Genomic DNA, 18,236 nt, shown 5'->3' with positions numbered 1-18,236 from the left:
AATTCTTTGATCTACGGTTATTGGTCTGTGTTTAAAACTGTAAATTTTTTTAAACTGGTTTTACGGCTCTGGATTCTAGCTTTTTTGAGCCTTTTGTGGGCCCTTGGATGAATAATTACGTGGCCCGATTGTGGCAGCACTGTAATTTGTATTGTTTAGTCAAAGAGTATGTCTTTGGTTGTCAAACTGTATTCAAACATGTTATTAGTCTGTGGTCACACCAAAGAGTATATAATCACTAAGGCTATATGTTATTGGTCTGTGGCAGTCTGTGGTGCTTGCAAATGTCAAAAAATGAATAATTGGTGTTTCTGTCGGTGGCTTATTTTATAATTTTATACATTTAAAATGAAATATTGGGACTTAATAATTTGTTGATAGAACAAATAACAAATCAATTATCAAACAAAGTGTTAAATTCTGTGTTTGAAAATCGATACCATGGCTAACGACAGAGAAGTTTTACGTGAAATTTGGGATGGAAAGTTACCAATTTGCTTTCATCTAGCTCAGGAGGAAATAATGGAAATTCAACAACCCGATGCCTTTTACGTAATGGTGCCGCGATTAAGTTATTTTCCTCTTGTGACTGATAAGGTATTTATCAATTTTATTATTTACTACCTGGTTTTGTTACTGTGCAGTTCTCATACAGGCCATAGACCTATACATATTTTAAGAGTAAATTTATCTGAACAGCAGTAAAATGGCTTTAAAAGCTGCTGTTTACCAGCATGTTCAGAAACCTAGAGCCTTACAAATTAATAAATGACTTGAATGGGTATTTATTCAGCTTTCCATGATCAAGACTATTTATTGATCAAATGTTCTTCATGTTTATTTCAGATGAAGAGACATTTTTTGAGATATATTTCCCAGGAGAATGCAGACAATGAGATGTGGCTAGATTATAACGGGCAGCCTCTGAAATGGCACTATCCAATTGGTTTTCTGTATGACTTGTTCTGTGGGAATGATCCTCAACTACCTTGGACTTTAACTGTACATTTTACAAGATTCCCTGACACTATTTTATTACATTGCCCTAATAAGTAAGTCTCTAGAATTTAAAATTGTATTGGCGCTGATTCTATTGCCTTTCTCTAAACTAAATTTAGAGTATCTGCATCTTTTTCTTTTTAATATTGCTAAAACGGGATGGAACATAAATTTTACATTTAGAGACTGAACTTCAGTCCACGCTACAAATTTAAACAATAGGCTCGCGACTGGCAGCCTAAAGTCACTAGGTTCAACAGCTCTAAATTAAATTTGAAACTGTCAAACTGTGTCTGTCTTTTTCATATCACGTTAGTAAGAAGAGGACGCAAATACTCTAAAATTTAGTTATGCTCAGTATCAGTACCATTAATTCACAAACTAATTAAAATTACATGCATTAATTTTAGAGATGTTGTTGAAGCACACTATATGTCAACAGTAAAGGAAGCAGATGTATTGAAGCACAGAGGACAGGTCATGTCTACAATGCAAAAGAAAGACCATAATCAGTTGTGGTTGGGCCTGCAAAATGGTATTGATTTTTTGTATTATATCAAAAATTGTATAACAAGGAAGTCTTATAATATTAAGTACCTACTAAAGGTTTAAGTTAAAATCACTACCCATATTATAAATGCGAAAGTGTGTTTGTTTGTCCTTCAATCACGTCGAAATGGATCGACGTAATTTTTTGCATGGATATAGTTAAAGGCATGAAGAGTGATATAGGCTACTTTTTGTCCTGGAAAATCAAAAAGTTCCCACAGGATTTTTAAAAAACTAAATCCATATGAACAAAGTTGCCGGCATCAGCTAGTCCTAATCCTAATAATATTATAAATGTGAAAGTGTGGATGTTTAGATGTTTGATCTCAATCACGCAAAAACTGCTGGACGGATTTCGCTGAAATTTGGAATGGAGATAGATTATACCCTGTATTAACACATAGGCTACTTTTTATCCCAAAAAATCGCAGAGTTCCCGCGGGATTTTGAAAAACGTAAATCCACGCGGACGAAGTCGCGGGCATCAGTTATTAAATAATAATTAATAATCATTAATCAATCATACTGCTTACATGCATACCAGATTGGTTGATTGTTATAGTTCTAACATTATTTTCAGATAAGTTTGACCAGTTTTGGGCCATAAACAGAAGATTAATGGAATCTCATGGAGACAATGAGGGTTTTAAGCACATACCAATGAGGATATATTCAGATGATGGCATTTGTTGCCAAAGATTGATTAACCCTAAAAACACTGACAGCAGTCGGAAAACCGTGCAGCAACTTTTATCTGAGTTATATCCAGATAAACCTGAAGGTAAATCATTTTAATATTAATCATGCATGCAATCTGTGCATCTATCATTAAAATATAAATCATGGTTATATTTTAATGCATAGCAATAGCAACCAGATCATTTTGTTGCGTATTTTTATCTTTGACTAGCTGGGCCGGCGAACTTCGTACCGCCTAACAGTTGAGTCTTTTTCAGGATTTTTTTTAATTTTTCTCTCCGTAAGAACCATCCCCGTACTTCAAGGAATATTATAAAAAAGAGTTAGCGAAATCGGTTTTGCTGTTCTCGAGATTTGCAATCAGCAACAAACACATTTAGAGATTCATTTTTATATATAGAGATTGAAGATTGATGGGGCATCCCCATTGGTTTTATTTGACTATCAAATTCGTATCTTTTTTGTAATTGACTGCACGACCACTGCATTTGAATTGAATTATAACGCTATTAACGTGAAACTGCCAGAAAACTAAATAAACAGGCATATTTAACACATCAAAAGACTTATTTCACTCAAGTTTATTTTATTTATACCTAGTTGGGTTACAGTTTTTTATTTCAAACTTTTACGTTACGTTTTCACCTTTGAGCGACATCAAATTTTTTGCGAGGCAAGCATCTAGTGGCGCTATCTGTTGTCTATCCAAAACTAACTATTCTATAAACGATATAATACATTAAAATTGGGTTAATATTATACTATATTTATATTTCGAACTCAGTAGGTATATTTTCCTCTTTCATTTGACATCCCACTCAATACAATAGCAAAATTATTTGTATAGCCTATGTCAACCGGACCATAATAACTAATCCATTGACACCTCATTCATCAAAATCGGCTCAATAGTTTAGGCGCTACGGTGGAACACACAAATTCAAACCTACATACATGCATACAGCTAAAATCATAACCCTTTCTTTTGCCTTTACTATAGTCAGGTATATACATTTTATACATACATTTTATATGACTGATTATACAATTATTTTTCAGTGAAGCTAAGGACACATGGTGTTTTAATACCATTGGATACACCCCTTCAGTGGCTTTCAGAACATATGAGTTATCCAGATAATTTCTTACACATTTGTTTGTGCTAAACTGCCAAATTTATTATTTTGTAAGGCTTGGACTACCAGTGTCTACCACAACTCATAGTGGTGTTTGTCAACTCACATTCTGGTTCAATTAACTTTGAGTTGATGCAGTCAGAGTTTATATTGTGTATGCTAAAGTTTTTGTAGAGTGAAACTAGTCTAAGCCTAAAGCCTAATTTACACGCATGTTAACTTAATTTTAAGTGACATAATTGGCACCGATTCCGCTGTCTTTCTCTAAACTAAATTTAGAGTATCAGCATCCTTTTCTTTTTAACAATGCTAAAAAGGTACAGAACATGAACTTTACACTTTACTACTTTACGCTACAAATTTAAACAGTAGGCTCGCGACTGTGCGCTAAAATCACGGGTTTTACCATCTAAAAATTAAATTTAAAAGTGTCTAACTGCGTCTGTCCTTTCATATTACATTAGTAAGAAGAGGATGCGAATACTCTAAAATTAGGTTGTGCTCAGAATCAGTACCAATGCATGTAAACAGTGAATTTAGTATTAAGTTGCATGTTAAAATTTAGTGTGCAAGAAACAAGGTGAATAGAATTTTGTCTATTTTTCTGTGTAGCCGCGCGCCCCTCAGCCCGCGTAACCCCCGCCGGTGGCTACAGCACGTTTGGACAGGTCTAATTTAGTTAAGCTTTTAGTTACGACTTCGCGCAGGTCAAAGTTTACTGGAAAATATCGAAGTGGTCATTTTACTACCTTAGGGGTTGAATTTTCAAAAATCCTTTCTTAGCAGATGTCTGTGTCATAATAGCTATCTACATTCCAATTTTCAGCCCGTTCTGTCTAATAGTTTGAGCTGGGCATTGATAGATCAGTAAGTCAGCTTTTCCTTTTATATACATAAATTACAGTTTATTATTTTACGCACTTTGCTTTTCATCTCGGAATCAACTTGAGAGTTTTACTAAATTAGTTGTCTGGATGCGTGAAAACACTTAGTACTTAAACTTAAGTTAATTACTTGACAACTAAATACGTGTAAATTAGGTTTACAGGCTTTGTTAATTACAATATAAATTAATTAATATATTTCTTATCATAATTTATAACATAATAATTTCAATAAAACCTTTAGATTCCTGTAACAAATGTTTTATTTACAAGATGAATGAAATAAGAATATTTACAACCTAATTATTAAATAAGTACATAAATATAATAAATAAGTGTACAATGAACTTATTAGGTAACTGAGAGATTATATCTCCATGGCAGATGTAAATTACATAGGGCTAGCTAGTAGAAATTAATTATGCCCTTTATATCAAAATATGAATAATATGGTATAAGAATTTTTTATCCAACAACCTGATTGTGATTTCATTATATAATTTGTCTACTTCAGCTGATAGTGTCATATTCTGTAAGTTTACAAAATGGCTGAATCATCTGGTTATATTGATGGCCCCTGCGTAAAGCAAGTCATCTGCAAAATTCTAATTTAACAGGAGATTAATTAAATTGTAAACAGCTTAACTCAGTATCAGTATAATAATAATGTTAGATTTTTTCGAATCTATTTGTATTTTTTTAAGTTTTCCGACCTAGGCTATGTAATAAGGAATACATAGGGTATTTTAAATTATCAAATCCATCAAAAAGTCGAAATACCTATAAATAGGAGCCATCAATTTAGTGATAATTAGCTGCGACTTAGTACGCGTGGATTTAGGGGTTTGAAAATTCCTGTGTGAACTCTTGGATTTTCCGGGATAAAAAGTAGCCTATGTCCTTCCCCGGGATGTAAGCTAACTCTGTACCGAATTTCATCAAAATCGGTTGAACTGCTGGGCCGTGAAAAGCTAGCAGACAGACACACTTTCCCATTTATAATATTAGTATGGATTAGGTGTCCTGTGTGAACTCTTGGATTTTCCGGGATAAAAAGTAGCCTATGCCACTCTTCAGGTCTTAAAAAACTATACCCATGCTAATAATCACGTCGATCCGTTGCGACGTGATTGAAGGAAAAACCAATAAAGCAACAAACAAACACACTTTCGCATTTATAATATAGGTAGTGATGAGTTTGTCTTGTCTAGGAAATAGAACAAAAGTACAAAATACAAAGCATCTATATCTATATTACGCATGATGTAAAATGTTTATATTTTATCCTTTCAGGATAACATTGTAAAAATGCAGGTACAAATAAAACTTAAGGACATTATTTAAAGCCTAGCTGTTTCTCTAAATATCACAAGATACCCTAAACTAAATTAATACAATATGGCTTTACAATTCACTTTTATGTTTTTGTATTACATAAGGCACTTGTTTTGTAAACCTTTTGCAGCCATTGTTTGCGAAAATTGGTTGTTCCTCAGTTGGTCCATAAGTAATAACTGACAACGCATCCCTGAAATAGAAATTATTATATAATGAGTATATACTTTAAAATATGTCGTTAAACCACGAAATAAGCTTAAAATCATTATATTGATTTTTTGTTTGAAACTTAGCACAAATAATAATATTTCTCAATTAAATAGAATAGTAATAATATAGGTATTTTTAAAGCTCCTAGATTGAATGTGGATAATCCCGTTGTACACAATCTCTAAACTAAACTAAAATGACACGTCTAAATCTATTGCTATCCATTTCATAATGTTGCTTGCGGAAAAGGATGGCATGGATGAAGATTAAGACCTGTTAATTTAGTTTAGTTTAAGAGATTGTGTACAAGAGAATCGGCCCCAATGAAGTATTTAAAGGTTTAATTTAATTCATCTTACGCAATCATTTCTTCAGTGGGATGATAAACACCATGGGCTCTGAACTCTGCCAATGCACACATCTCAACATGGTGCTGCTCCAATGGCAGGAATGGAATATAATGATCAATCAAATGTTGTGCTATAGTTGAAGATTTTTCAAAACCACCTGGAAATAATTGACTCTGTTCAATTTTTAGGGTTCTGTACCTCAAAGGTCTGTCTGTCTGTTAAGAAACCTACAGGGTACTTCCCGTTTACCTAGTCATGAAATTTGCCAGATAGGTAGGTCTTATAGCAGACATTAGGGGAGAAATCTGAAAACCGTGAATTTGTGATGACAAGAAAAAAAATTAAAATGTGTTCATGATCAAATATTGCTATTTTCGACTTTCAAAGTAAGATTGCTATACCAAGTGAGGTATCATTATGAAAGGTGTTTACCTGTACTGTATTATTAGGCACAATAGTTTTTGATTTATCATGCAAAATGTCGATAAAATACGATTGTAGTACGGAACCCTCAGTGCGCGTGTCTGACTAGCACTTGGCCGGTTTTTTCATAATAATATCTAAATATATAAAAGGAAACGGTGACTGATTGACTGACTGATCTATCAACGCACAGCTCAAACTACTGGACGGATCGGGCTGAAATTTGGCATGCAAGATAGCTATTGTGACGTAGGCATCCGCTAAGGAAGGATTTTTGAAAATTCTACCCCTAAGGGGGTGAAATAGGGGTTTGAAATTTGTTTAGTCCACGCGGACGAAGTCGCAAGCATAAGCTAGTGTTAACATAAACTAGTGTTCTTTTTGGAATGGGGCAAAAACTATTAAGAGAGAAATGGAAGGTTGAAATGCAGGTTAAAAAAATCGGCGGACTATCCTAGCCAGTGTAGTAACACAGCTTTTTGCATCCTGGCTGTGAGTGAACTGCCATGGAACCCCAGTCGCCTCAGAGATGGCGAATGAGGCCTTGTATTATTATTATTATTATCTATACAGCCAGGTCGTTCAGAGTCCATAGACTGCTATTCCATTGACTTCAGGTAAGATAAAAGCATACAAACCTGTGGTTATTAAAAAAAACATACCAGTACTGTAGGAAATCCTCCGTATTATCGGTTCAAAATTATGGAATTCAACCTCGTTTCTCTTAATTCCTTGACTGTAAAGGTCTAGGAGATTCATTGCAATTTCTTTACCACCAATATTGGACATGAATATAAATATGCTATTTCTGTAAATTTAAAATTATTTATTATTCACAGTCAAAAAATATACACAAAGTATCCAAAAAATAAGACTGAAATCCAAAAGGCAGCAAAAATAGCAACATATACTTATATTTAAAAACAATTGGAAATTAAGAAAAAAACCGGCCAAGTGCGAATCGGACTCGCGCACGAAGGGTAAAGACGCAAATAAAATCACGTTTGTTATATGGGAGCCCCCTTAAATATTTATTTTATTGTGTTTTTAGTATAATATATTGCTATAGCGGTAACAGAAAAATTGAAAATTTCAACATTAACAATATTCTTTCTTTTTTTTTAAATAAGGAGAAAGCCTACCTGTAATCAACTCCATCAACCGCATGGTGGTGATCTAGCATTGGTTTTATGGCATCCAAAATTGATGGGCACATTTCATGAATCTCATCAAATACTATCAGCGATGTTGGACAGCTCTTCACAAGCTCATTAACTTTGGCAATCAAGTTTTTCTGGAAAAAGTTTTTTGACTTATTTTGCAGTTTATTACACGAGATGGTCAAAATTTGCTCCAGGCTGAACTATGCCTATCATGAACTTAATGCCACGGTTGCAAAACAACATGCTTTTTTTTCTTAAAATAGAAGATTTTTACTATTAATTGGCAGATATTTCATCTCTGTACATTTATTAAATGGCACATATATTATCATCTCTGTACATTCTGGGGCACGCCTCCATACAATTTTTGTCCATCTCCTTTAGAATTGATATTCTGGTGTTTGTGAATTTCAATTACATACTAGTGTGCAAGGCAATTCAAAGCAGAATTTGTGAGGTTAGGCTCAAGTTAGTGAGCCTGTGGAACCCAATGGTAGAAGAATTATGCAAGTGCTAGTTAGCTAACACTGGCCATACACTCAAGTTTACTGTCAAGTTTACAGTGGACTTGAAGCAGCATCCAATAACATTGACGGTGTATAGCTATCAGTGTCCACAATGTCATGTACACTTGACAGGGTATGGCTATCAATGTTAGTGTATGGCCAGTGTAATATGCACTAGTGTACATGTTACTAAGGTGGTAGCTAATGTTTTTGCTTACCTGAGTTTCCTGTATATTGGAACAATCAAAATCTTTCTTTCCCATAAAAACTTTAACATATTGACTCTCCATTCCATTTTCGAAGATTGCTTCAGCTATCATATTGGTAGCATAATTCTTTCCTACTCCAGACCACCCATGTAAGCTTAGTACAAGTGCCTTCTTGTTTCTCTTATCTTTGTCATATAAGGCCTCTTTGTGAGCTTTTAGAATGTTGGTGATTTCATTCACAAGAGGCTGGCCAAACATCTTTAGTGAAAAAGATTGTTTAAGTTCTGCAAAATAGAAACTTAATTTACTTCTAGTTTATTATTATAAACATACTAACAATCACTAAAATACTGAATCATTAGTTCTTTGTGCAAAACAACACAAAATTCAAGGTCTTTTACCAGAAACTGCACAAAAGTAAAAGTATTATCAAATTAGTTATTTAAATATCAAAATAATCGAAAATCGAGGAACTTACTGTCCAAATCAAAATTAACGTATTTTTCATCACAACATTCTCTGAAACGGCAATATGTCTGCGATTTTATGGTTTTCCAACCAAACAAACCAGTGGCCGCAATAGCAGTCCCAACAAGTGATGCTATTACAAATTCGGACAGGACACAGTTAGTACTTATTAACAATGCAATTACAATAGAGTTTAGCTGAGCTTTAAACAACATTTTTATAGATTTACTTGTTAAATTGGTTGTAAACAAAAAATAATTGACAAAGAGTGTATATTTGTATAATCACTACGTTGAGACCCATAGAGTAAAGTAATACACTGTAAACCGGAGACCGTTGTATTTCTCATGATATATTAATAATTATTTCGTGGCGTAATTGTATTTCTCATGAGTTATTTACTTGTTTTCACATAAAAAACGTTTAATACAAATATTGACTACTAAACAATGGTCGTGTTATTCATCGTTACGTCGTTCTATCGCTATCTCATACGCGGTTACACAGTACTTAAATCTACCCATTATTCTATCTACGGTTACACAGTACTTACATCTACCTATTATTCTATCTACGCGTAGATACGGCTCCACTGGGGTTCTACCCGTAGACTGACTAAAAAGCTAGACTAAAGTATTGTGTAACCGCGTCTGAGATAGCGATAGCACGACGTAACGATGACTAACACGACAATTACCATTGTTTAGTCGTCAATATTTGTATTAACCAATCAACAATATTTGTATTAAACGTTTTTTATGTGAAAACAAGTAGGTAGTTAAATAACTAATGAGAAATACGATGCCATGAATTCTCAAAGTTTGTATTGCAACTAAAGTTGTATTCCTTGAAAAAAATCGGTTACACGATAAGGGACACAAAATAGGTTAGCTGCTGCTATTTATCTCATTAGTAACTTTATCTGTGCTATCATTTTAGTGCGAATGAGAAAGCAAACGTTCCTTTGTCTAGTTTTTTTACTCAGTCTACGATCTAATCCAAACTCAGAACAAAACCCAAAGCACGGTCCACAGAGTATACTACGTTTTATACACGTTACATATACTCTTTGATACACGTTTGGCACCACAGAACACATTTACTCCAGTTTGGCACGGTCAAAACATGGTCAAAACTCCAAAGCACAAACATTTTTGCGACATTCTCAATTTTCAAATTATTGTTTTGCTTAATAAAATATTCATTAATAAATAGACATAATTTCATAATCTGTGCGTGTCCTCTGTTGGTATTTGAAATCCAGTAAATTATTGTTGGTAGGTAAATAAAATATTCTTGTGTAACCGTTAACAGCGTAAACGATTTAAATTGTCGTTACAAACCATAGCGTTACTAACTTTCAACATTTTATTAGGTTACTTGCAATGGAACCAAGCAGAATTAAAATTGAATCGGGAATACAAATGCTAGCCCGATTAACAAAGAAACCCGGCATTGAAAGGTTTTATCCGATTATATTTGGAAGTGGACCAAAACAAGGTGACATCATTGAGTTATACAGTGATGGTAACACAAGTTACCTACTTACTGAACTTATATGTGAAGCTTTAATTCCGCAAGAATTAAATGGTCCAGAGACAGGAGTCATAATTTTCAATACAGATGGAAATTTGTATTTTCACTCAGTTTTAAATTTATTGCGTAGTAAAATTATTAAATATGTAAATAGCACTAATAATGCGTCTAAATATAACATCAATAATGTTGATGCTATACTTAACTCAACTCTTAAAAATTTGTATGTATTAGAAATATTTGATGCAACACAGTTTTATTTAACCATACAAAATTTAGAAAATATCTTAACAAAACATCTTAATATATCACTAGTAGTTTTTCATACACTTACTGCATTTTATTGGAGTGAACAAGACTTTAAAATAATAAAGATGGATTCATATTTAAAGAAGTTACTCAGCATTATACAAAAAGTTGTAAAAGATCACAAAACAACTGTACTGTATAGTCGGCCAGAATACTTCAGCAGTAGTAAAGAGCCAATTAATAATTTAGAACCATGTTGTCAACATGCTACAGACGAACAAATCAACTATAGAATTCAGATTGTATACAATAATTGCTTAAATTTTGTTAATGTGAGAAGCTATGATAATCAATTTCAGAAAGAATTTAATTTGACTGATTATGAAATAACTTGGTTGTAAAATTCTAAGTCCAGCTTAAAATAGTAGGTAGGTACCTATTTTCATATTGTTAGTTGAAGTCATACATTATACCTTGGAAGCTGCACAATGTTTACAACTCACGGTACCTGCCCTACCAATCTAATATCTATACCTACTACCTAATAAATAAAATTGAAGTGTCTGTCTGTTATTTCGGAATGACTACCTCAGAATTATGGTTCTTTGAACTGTACCAAAGTGAATCACCACGTTTATAAGATTTTTGTCTGTCTGTTTGAACGGGCTAATCTTCGGAATGGCTATTTTGACGGGACTTTCACAGACAAGTGAAGGATTAACCAGAGTAACATAGGCAACTTTTTAACCGAGTTGTATTTTTCTACCGAAATCTCCATGATTTATGAACCGATTTGCGGTTTTTTAATCGATAGAGAAACTTTGCGACTGTCCCACAAAAAAATTAGATTTCAATTCCTCGATCCTGATGCTGTACGGGACCTGTAGGGCGATTGTCTAAAACCTACATCAATCATTATTACAATCTCAATTGTTCTGATTGGCTGAATTTGTGCCATTCTTGTTGCAACAATGCATTGTAGCCAATAGTGAGCGAGCATTAACCAATCAGAGATGATTGCGATCGTGACATTGTAGCTGTCAAACAACCGCGGTAGGGCCACTGATCACCAAAACTGATGGGAACTGTCTCGGTTATAAATTGATGTTTAATGTAAGTACCTTCCAAAGTAAAGTACCTACCTTTTTGAATTTGAGAACCCAACTTCTCAGCCCTTACTGTAAGGAATTGCATTCCTAAATCGTGGTGATCTTACAGGATTTTTTAGGAATCATGTGTTTTTACGAAATTTGGTACTGAGTCACCTTCCATTCTGGGGATCGGCTACTACAGATAAGCTACTTTTGTTCCGGAATATCAAAAGTTCCCACGGGATTTTCAAAAACCTAAATCCACGCAGGCGAAGCTGCGGGCATCATTTTTTATAAGCTTCATATTATGAAGCTTTTAAGTGTGTAGGTATATTTGTTTGACTCTGGGTAGGTAATCTAAATCAATGAAAAAAAAAGTACATAAGAATGAAGACGAAAGTAATAATTTATTAATTACTGAAATTTGGCAGTTTCAAGAGAAACATCACATAATACTTTGTGTTGGAAAGTGCATTGAAAACTACAAGTCTATTCATTTATAAATATTAGGGTACAAAAAGAACACTTTGAAAGTGTGTTGTATGTTTTTTTATATGTAATGTCTTGGTGTTAAATACATTTTTTGTGCAATTTAAAAGTTCATAATACCTACTATTACTTACATTATAGGTACTGAACATGTCTTATATTTTACTAGCATTAGCAAATATAATTTCATTAACTACAAATAAAAATAATACATAAATTATAAGAACTAGCAAGAGCTTGTAAAATAATTGGTTTATATTTTATATCAAATTAGTATAAGGTATAAAGAACATTATGTTTAGAAAAAAATAAACTTACTTACCTACTTTAAATAACAATGCACACAAATATCACAAGAATCTTCTGACAGTACATAAATATGTGCATTAAATGCCACTAAATTGTGCAATGTTAAAGTTATAACTCTACATAATTATCATTAGCCCAGTCTTTGCCGGGCATGGGTCTCCTCTCAGAATGAGGGTTATATTATTATACTACATAGATTTACCTAAAGATATATATTGTAAAAAGACTAACCTTACTGAGATTCTTACCTTATTTCATTAAACTTAAGTAAATACAAAATACTTGATAAGACTTCAATGATCATGATTTGTTTGATTATTCAGTGACATGTACTTATATTGTATTCTTAATTGATAATTCAGTCAGAGTATGCATTAAATAATAACTAAATTGAACTACAATTTGTTTTTAATTTTTACATTTACCTTATTACTTCCCTATAGTTTAAATTTTAATATCAACTTTATTGTAACCATGTATAACTAGTAATTCAACAAGCAATATACATAGAAAAAAATGATTTATACTGGGACAATGAGATCATTACTCAAAATTTGAGATTCACACTCATGTTCATACTTACAAATAGATAAAGATGATCACATCATCAAATATATCACATACATAAAGGCTACAAGACCATGGCTGAAGTAATTCAGATTTTCCCACTTATTGATAGTATGGTAATAAGAATAACCAGATTCTTGCACTGAAAAAGATGCTTCAAACATGACACCTAAATAAGCTAAATGAATAGCAGTTATTAGAGAAAATACAGTGTTAACAATGACTGCCAGTAAACTGTTCTTCTTGTACTTGTGCTCGCACTGCTTTACACAAGGATTGGCTAAGCAGCACACCTCCAATGCAGATGCCACTTTGTACCGAAAATTATATTCCACATAGGAAAATGTACCTATACTGAGCAGGACAGCTGAAAATTGAAAGTTAAAGCCGTGCAGCAAAGATGACACCGCGTAGGTTGTAAGTATTGCAATAAATTGACCATACGGTTGGCAAGTCTTGAATACATAATTCTTTAACCATTGATGCATTGGAATATTCCAAAAAATAACAACCTGAACAAGGGATCGCGGCAATTCAATCAGCATTGGTTTAGTTACATGCAGCTCTGAGTGGCAATCATTAGTTAATCCAAAACCAGCACTTGTCATAGATACAACTGACATACTGGAGACAAAGTAGTGAGACATTCTGAATGCCTGAGCATCACGATAAGCGATTAACCATTTTGTTCCACTTTCATCTATGTACCAAGGCACAATACAATTAGATAGAATTAAAAATACCATAGACATCACAAGATTTACAAAGATTATTTTAATCCATCGGCTTGTAAGAAATTTAACTTCCAGATATTGATTATAGGTTTGGAATGATATCCACGGTCCTAAGATTGAATTTGCTGGACAAAGTATGTACCCTCCAAATTCAACAGGATTTAACATTTGTTTAAACAGATCTCTATCTAATTCAATAGCCACAGAAATAATCTTCATTGCTGCTATCATTTGAACACCTCTTATTTGCTGCCACATTTTCGGATTGGTTACATATATCTCACACAATAATAAAAACAGAATTACACATAGAGAAATCAAAAATCCTCTCAATTTTGTTGTTACAACTGATACAGCAATAATGGACACATATGCACCAACGGCAAGTCCTACTGTCCAAACAAAACTGGACCCAATATTATAATAAAGAAGAAAACTTCCGATAATTAGAGATAAACTGTGCCTTACATTGTGAGGCATGGGTACATACTGTATTATCATGCGAAAGCATATATTAGCCAAAATCAAATCCTTAGCAAACCGAAGTCCTTCGTAAAGCGTTGGTTCTCCGCATAAAGATATGTAAGTCCAAGAGTTTTCAATGTATTCATCGTCTTCATCCATTTTATCGGACTTGCACAGCGCCGGCTAAGAACTGTTTCACAGACCCAGTGCAAGACACTCTCGCATATAAGGAAGTTTCTAGCAGCCGACCGGCGGAAGCTCTTGCTATTTTATTATTAATTTCGTAGTATTTAGAGTTAAATATTAGAAAAATCTGGCTATTTCTTAATAAACAATCAACATTCTGTTTTTTTGTTCAATTCAAAGATAAAACGTCAAAACATCGACCAAAGAGTATATAATCACTACGTTTTAATACCGACCAGAAAAAAGGTTGTGGTTCGTATTATCTAGTCGTAGATAGAGTAATAAAGGCAGGAACGTTTGCTTTCTCATTCGCACTAAAAAGAGAGCACAGATAAAGTTACCAATGTGATAAACAGAGACGCAGCTAACCTATTTTTTGTCCCTTATCGTGTAACTGGTTTTTTTCAAGAATACATACAAGAAGTTGCAAAACAAACTTTGAGAATTCGTGGCGTAATTTTATTTCTCAAGAGTTATTTACTTGTTTTCACATAAAAAACATTTAATACAAATATTGACTACTAAGTAATGTTTAGGCTCGCAGGAGGTGGATGGAAGAAAACTAGTCGGCGATAATATCCTTATAATAATTATATTCAAAGTTACATTTAAATGAAAAGACTAAAAACTAGTGCTTATCTCTAAGGATGAGAATATTCTAACTTAATATTACGATTCCCACATCGCGCGGGTTCTGGTATTACGCCGCGTCAGCTATACGGGTCGTATTCGTACGTGGGAATGGGAATGCATGTTGCGCTGGCTCACTATGTATCAGCCGCTGGCTTCGCCTGCGTAACAACTAAACAATGGTAATAATTGTCGTGTTATTCAACGTTACGTCGTGCTTTCGCTATCTCATACGCGGTTACACACAAGGGCGGATCCAGCTTTGGTGCCAGGGGGGGGTCACATAGTCGTGGTCAAGTCACAACATCTCGACCCCTTGCGACAGGTCGAGTTGGTAATCGGGGTATGACGAGCGGGGGTAGGGGGGGGGGGACGCCCCGCACGCAGGGCCGTCTTTAACCTATTGGAGGCCCTGGGCACATTAGAATACGGGGCCCTTATGATCTTGACAGAGTAGCTAGCTTGGCAGAGTAGAAAATAGTAATTTTCTTGGAATAGGCAAAGAAAGCAGATAAGTCACGTTCTAGACGTATTATAAATGCGAATGTTTCTATCTATCTGTTATCTTTTCAAAGTCCATATTCTAAATCAAAATTTGGTACTATTCAGAGATAGTTTACACTCGGAAACGGCTTTTTATCCCGGAAAATTAAAGGGTTCTCACGGAAATTTTAAAAAACTAAATCTATGTGGACGAAGTTGCGGGCATCAACCAATATAAAGTAAAAGCGCGAGCGAAGCGAGCGCGAAATATTTCATATATTTACGAAAAAATCATAAGGTAGCTACTAATATTATAAATGCGAAAGCGTGTCTATCTACTTATCTGTTACCATTTGACGGTCTATCTTTTTAACCAAGTACTACACAGAGAAAGCTTTCATCCCGGAAACCTGCATACACTTTTTATGCGGAAAATCAAAGAGTTCCAACGGTTTTTTGAAAACCTAAATCAATGCGGACAAGGTTGCGGGCGGGCAACAACTAATACAAAACAAAAGCGCGAGCGAAGCGAGCGCGAAATTTTCTGTCTGTCTATCATCTTGTTAGGTACTTTTTCACGGCCAAATGTAGGTAGGTAGGTACTACTCAGTGATAGCTTGCATCTCGGAAGGGATTTTTAATTGTAGTGAACAGAACGTGCGAGCGAAGCGAGCGCAAATTTTATGACATTATTTACAAAAAAAGAAAAGATAAATGTCTGAAATATTGTATTACGATATAGATAAATGCCAGAAAGAATAGTTCTATTATCTTTAGGGGTCCCCAGATGCAACGAGCGCTTGGATAATAAAAACTTTACTATAAATAATAAACGTAAAGGACCAATCCGACCAATACAATATAGGTATATAATAAATATTATTTTTTACTTTTAGAGGTTTTTACTGTCGACAATTTTTTTTAAAGTGTCAAAAAGAATGAAATATTCTATCATTTGCGTTATCAGTAAAGACAATAAAGATCGGATATAAGTCAGTCATGACTATTTAACAATCTCTACGGTCCTTTGTTTGAGATGGCTTTTTTGACCGTTGATTTTATCGAAATAAATATGTTTTTGGGTATTAAAATATCGGTTGGTCTGTTATAGTTTGGTGATCTGGCAGGGACTACTGGGCCCCAATCGATCGTGGGCCCTGGGCAAGTGCCGTGTGATGTTCTTCAATCATTGAAGAACGTCACACGAAATGTGACATCTCGATGAAAGGTAGCGGTGGCGCGGTAAAATTCAAATTTTGGATGCGTTTGTTCGCAAGAACATAATGTTTTTGCCATCATACAAAATATTATATTAAATTGACTAAGTATTGAAGGAACTTACATAAAATCTAGGTATATAAAAATATAAAAAACATTATGATTAACAATTTTAATTAGTGGTCCACCTAGGTCCTGGACGCAGCCCAGGGGGGGTCATGACCCCCATGACCCCCCCCCCCCCCCCTGGATCCGCCCTTGGTTACACAGTACTTACTATTCTACTTACTACCTATACTCTGGCTCTTAATCAGGGTTCTTTGGTATATCTGTGGTTCTCTTGTAGTGATTATATTATCTTTTTTTTATTTTACGGCCCTGCAGTTGTGGCATTAGTCTGTGGCTCTGTGGCTTGGATGAATAAATTACCCTATACCTACCTTAGATCCATAGATGAATGATTACTATCTCTATGCCCTATACATTGAAAAATCAAAAATGCTGCTAAGGAGGTGTTAAAACTGTTAAATATAACATTTGCAATTAATATCAGTGACATTGAATTCTTGAATGATTTGTAGTTTATAAATCAATTGTACAATTTGTGACACTTTTCAATATTATAGTGACGCGATACGATCCGCCATAAATCCTGAGTCTATCAGATTTCTGACTATCAGTGTTTGTTATGTGCTAACAATTTAGTCAAGATGGCAAGCCCATCTCCACAGAGCAGCCCTATGCCGCCACCACAAGCTCCCAGTCCCATGGGGCCGCCGACGCAGAGTCCAGCACCGCCGCAGTCCCCGCACAGTCCTTACAACCAACAACACGTAAATGGACCACCACCAGCACATCCTCCAAGTGCTGCACAACCACCTATGCAAAATCATATGTCATCTTCAGGGCCAGCCCATACGATGGCCACTAATACCAATGGTGGACCGCAGCAACATCCTGGAATTCCGCCGTCTGGACATCAAATGTCGCCGCACATGGTCGGACCACACATGCCTGGTCCACCAGGACATCCTATGAATACACAGGGATCACATCAAGGGCCAGGTGGCCCAAATGGTCATTCTAATATGCCTAACAATCCACAACATCCAAACATGCCCGTCCAGGGGCCTCCTCATGGATACATGCAGCATCAAATTGCACATATGCCACCAAATCAGGTAAGATTATAAGAAAAAAATGAGTGTTCGATCATTAAAATACCATATTTTTTTTTACTTTATTGCATATTAATTGAAACATGCTTCTTCCAGTGCATTTTCGCACATTTGTAACAACGCGTTCGATTTTGGCATTTACCAGAAACCTTTAGCTTTAGCTAAAA

The 18,236-nt window shown here is 34.6% G+C and overlaps 5 protein-coding genes across 8 annotated transcripts in view; 3 read left to right on the top strand and 2 right to left on the bottom strand.

Moving 5' to 3' along the window:
• The first annotated feature begins 277 nt into the window (after window positions 1–277).
• Window positions 278–4,529, top strand: Atg5 (autophagy protein 5). Its single transcript, XM_034985615.2, has 5 exons — window positions 278–597; window positions 847–1,052; window positions 1,410–1,534; window positions 2,129–2,329; window positions 3,307–4,529. The coding sequence occupies exons 1-5, from the start codon at window positions 442–444 to the stop codon at window positions 3,411–3,413; spliced, it is 795 nt and encodes a 264-aa protein (XP_034841506.1). The 5' UTR covers window positions 278–441; the 3' UTR covers window positions 3,414–4,529.
• On the bottom strand, window positions 4,513–9,416 carry LOC117997342 (torsin-1A-like). The gene is made up of 6 exons (XM_034985611.2): window positions 8,945–9,416; window positions 8,476–8,750; window positions 7,731–7,882; window positions 7,251–7,396; window positions 6,175–6,322; window positions 4,513–5,795 (listed from the first exon to the last, which is right to left on the bottom strand). Exons 1-6 carry the CDS (start codon window positions 9,147–9,149, stop codon window positions 5,672–5,674), a joined length of 1,050 nt encoding a protein of 349 aa, XP_034841502.1. The 5' UTR covers window positions 9,150–9,416; the 3' UTR covers window positions 4,513–5,671.
• Window positions 9,417–9,778: 362 nt separating this feature from the next.
• On the top strand, window positions 9,779–13,003 carry Xrcc2 (X-ray repair cross complementing 2). The gene is made up of 2 exons (XM_069498418.1): window positions 9,779–10,211; window positions 10,310–13,003. Exon 2 carries the CDS (start codon window positions 10,320–10,322, stop codon window positions 11,118–11,120), a length of 801 nt encoding a protein of 266 aa, XP_069354519.1. The 5' UTR covers window positions 9,779–10,211; window positions 10,310–10,319; the 3' UTR covers window positions 11,121–13,003.
• por (Protein-serine O-palmitoleoyltransferase por) lies at window positions 12,197–14,760 on the bottom strand. Its single transcript, XM_034985608.2, has one exon. The coding sequence runs from the start codon at window positions 14,531–14,533 to the stop codon at window positions 13,208–13,210; it is 1,326 nt and encodes a 441-aa protein (XP_034841499.1). The 5' UTR covers window positions 14,534–14,760; the 3' UTR covers window positions 12,197–13,207.
• Window positions 14,761–17,333: 2,573 nt separating this feature from the next.
• Window positions 17,334–18,236, top strand: part of brm (ATP-dependent helicase brm) — a 30,203-nt gene continuing 29,300 nt past the window's right edge. For 2 of the 4 annotated variants that reach the window (XM_069509896.1, XM_069509895.1), the window contains exon 1: window positions 17,334–18,072. In XM_069509896.1, the coding sequence (XP_069365997.1) occupies window positions 17,602–18,072 (471 nt within the window). In that variant the 5' untranslated portion in view covers window positions 17,334–17,601. The remainder of the gene's footprint in view (window positions 18,073–18,236) is intronic. The other 2 variants (XM_069509898.1, XM_069509897.1) reach the window with 1 other exon arrangement.

This window comes from Maniola hyperantus, chromosome 4 (genome assembly GCF_902806685.2).
Source record: "Maniola hyperantus chromosome 4, iAphHyp1.2, whole genome shotgun sequence".
NCBI classification, from domain to species: Eukaryota; Metazoa; Arthropoda; class Insecta; order Lepidoptera; family Nymphalidae; genus Maniola; species Maniola hyperantus.
Note: the sequence above shows the minus strand (reverse complement) of the source record. Positions and strands in the feature narration are given on the sequence as shown.

Excerpts from the sequence above, each read along its gene's own strand:
- Atg5 (XM_034985615.2), top strand. The coding sequence starts at position 442 with ATGGCTAACGACAGAGAAGTTTTACGTGAAATTTGGGATGGAAAGTTA. Across the intron at positions 598-846 it reads TTCCTCTTGTGACTGATAAG|ATGAAGAGACATTTTTTGAG; the intron begins GTATTTATCAAT and ends TGTTTATTTCAG. Across the intron at positions 2,330-3,306 it reads ATATCCAGATAAACCTGAAG|TGAAGCTAAGGACACATGGT; the intron begins GTAAATCATTTT and ends ATTATTTTTCAG.
- LOC117997342 (XM_034985611.2), bottom strand. The coding sequence starts at position 9,149 with ATGTTGTTTAAAGCTCAGCTAAACTCTATTGTAATTGCATTGTTAATA. Across the intron at positions 8,751-8,944 it reads CGTTAATTTTGATTTGGACA|AACTTAAACAATCTTTTTCA; the intron begins GTAAGTTCCTCG and ends TCTATTTTGCAG. Across the intron at positions 5,796-6,174 it reads CCCACTGAAGAAATGATTGC|GGATGCGTTGTCAGTTATTA; the intron begins GTAAGATGAATT and ends TTTCTATTTCAG.
- Xrcc2 (XM_069498418.1), top strand. The coding sequence starts at position 10,320 with ATGGAACCAAGCAGAATTAAAATTGAATCGGGAATACAAATGCTAGCC.
- por (XM_034985608.2), bottom strand. The coding sequence starts at position 14,533 with ATGGATGAAGACGATGAATACATTGAAAACTCTTGGACTTACATATCT.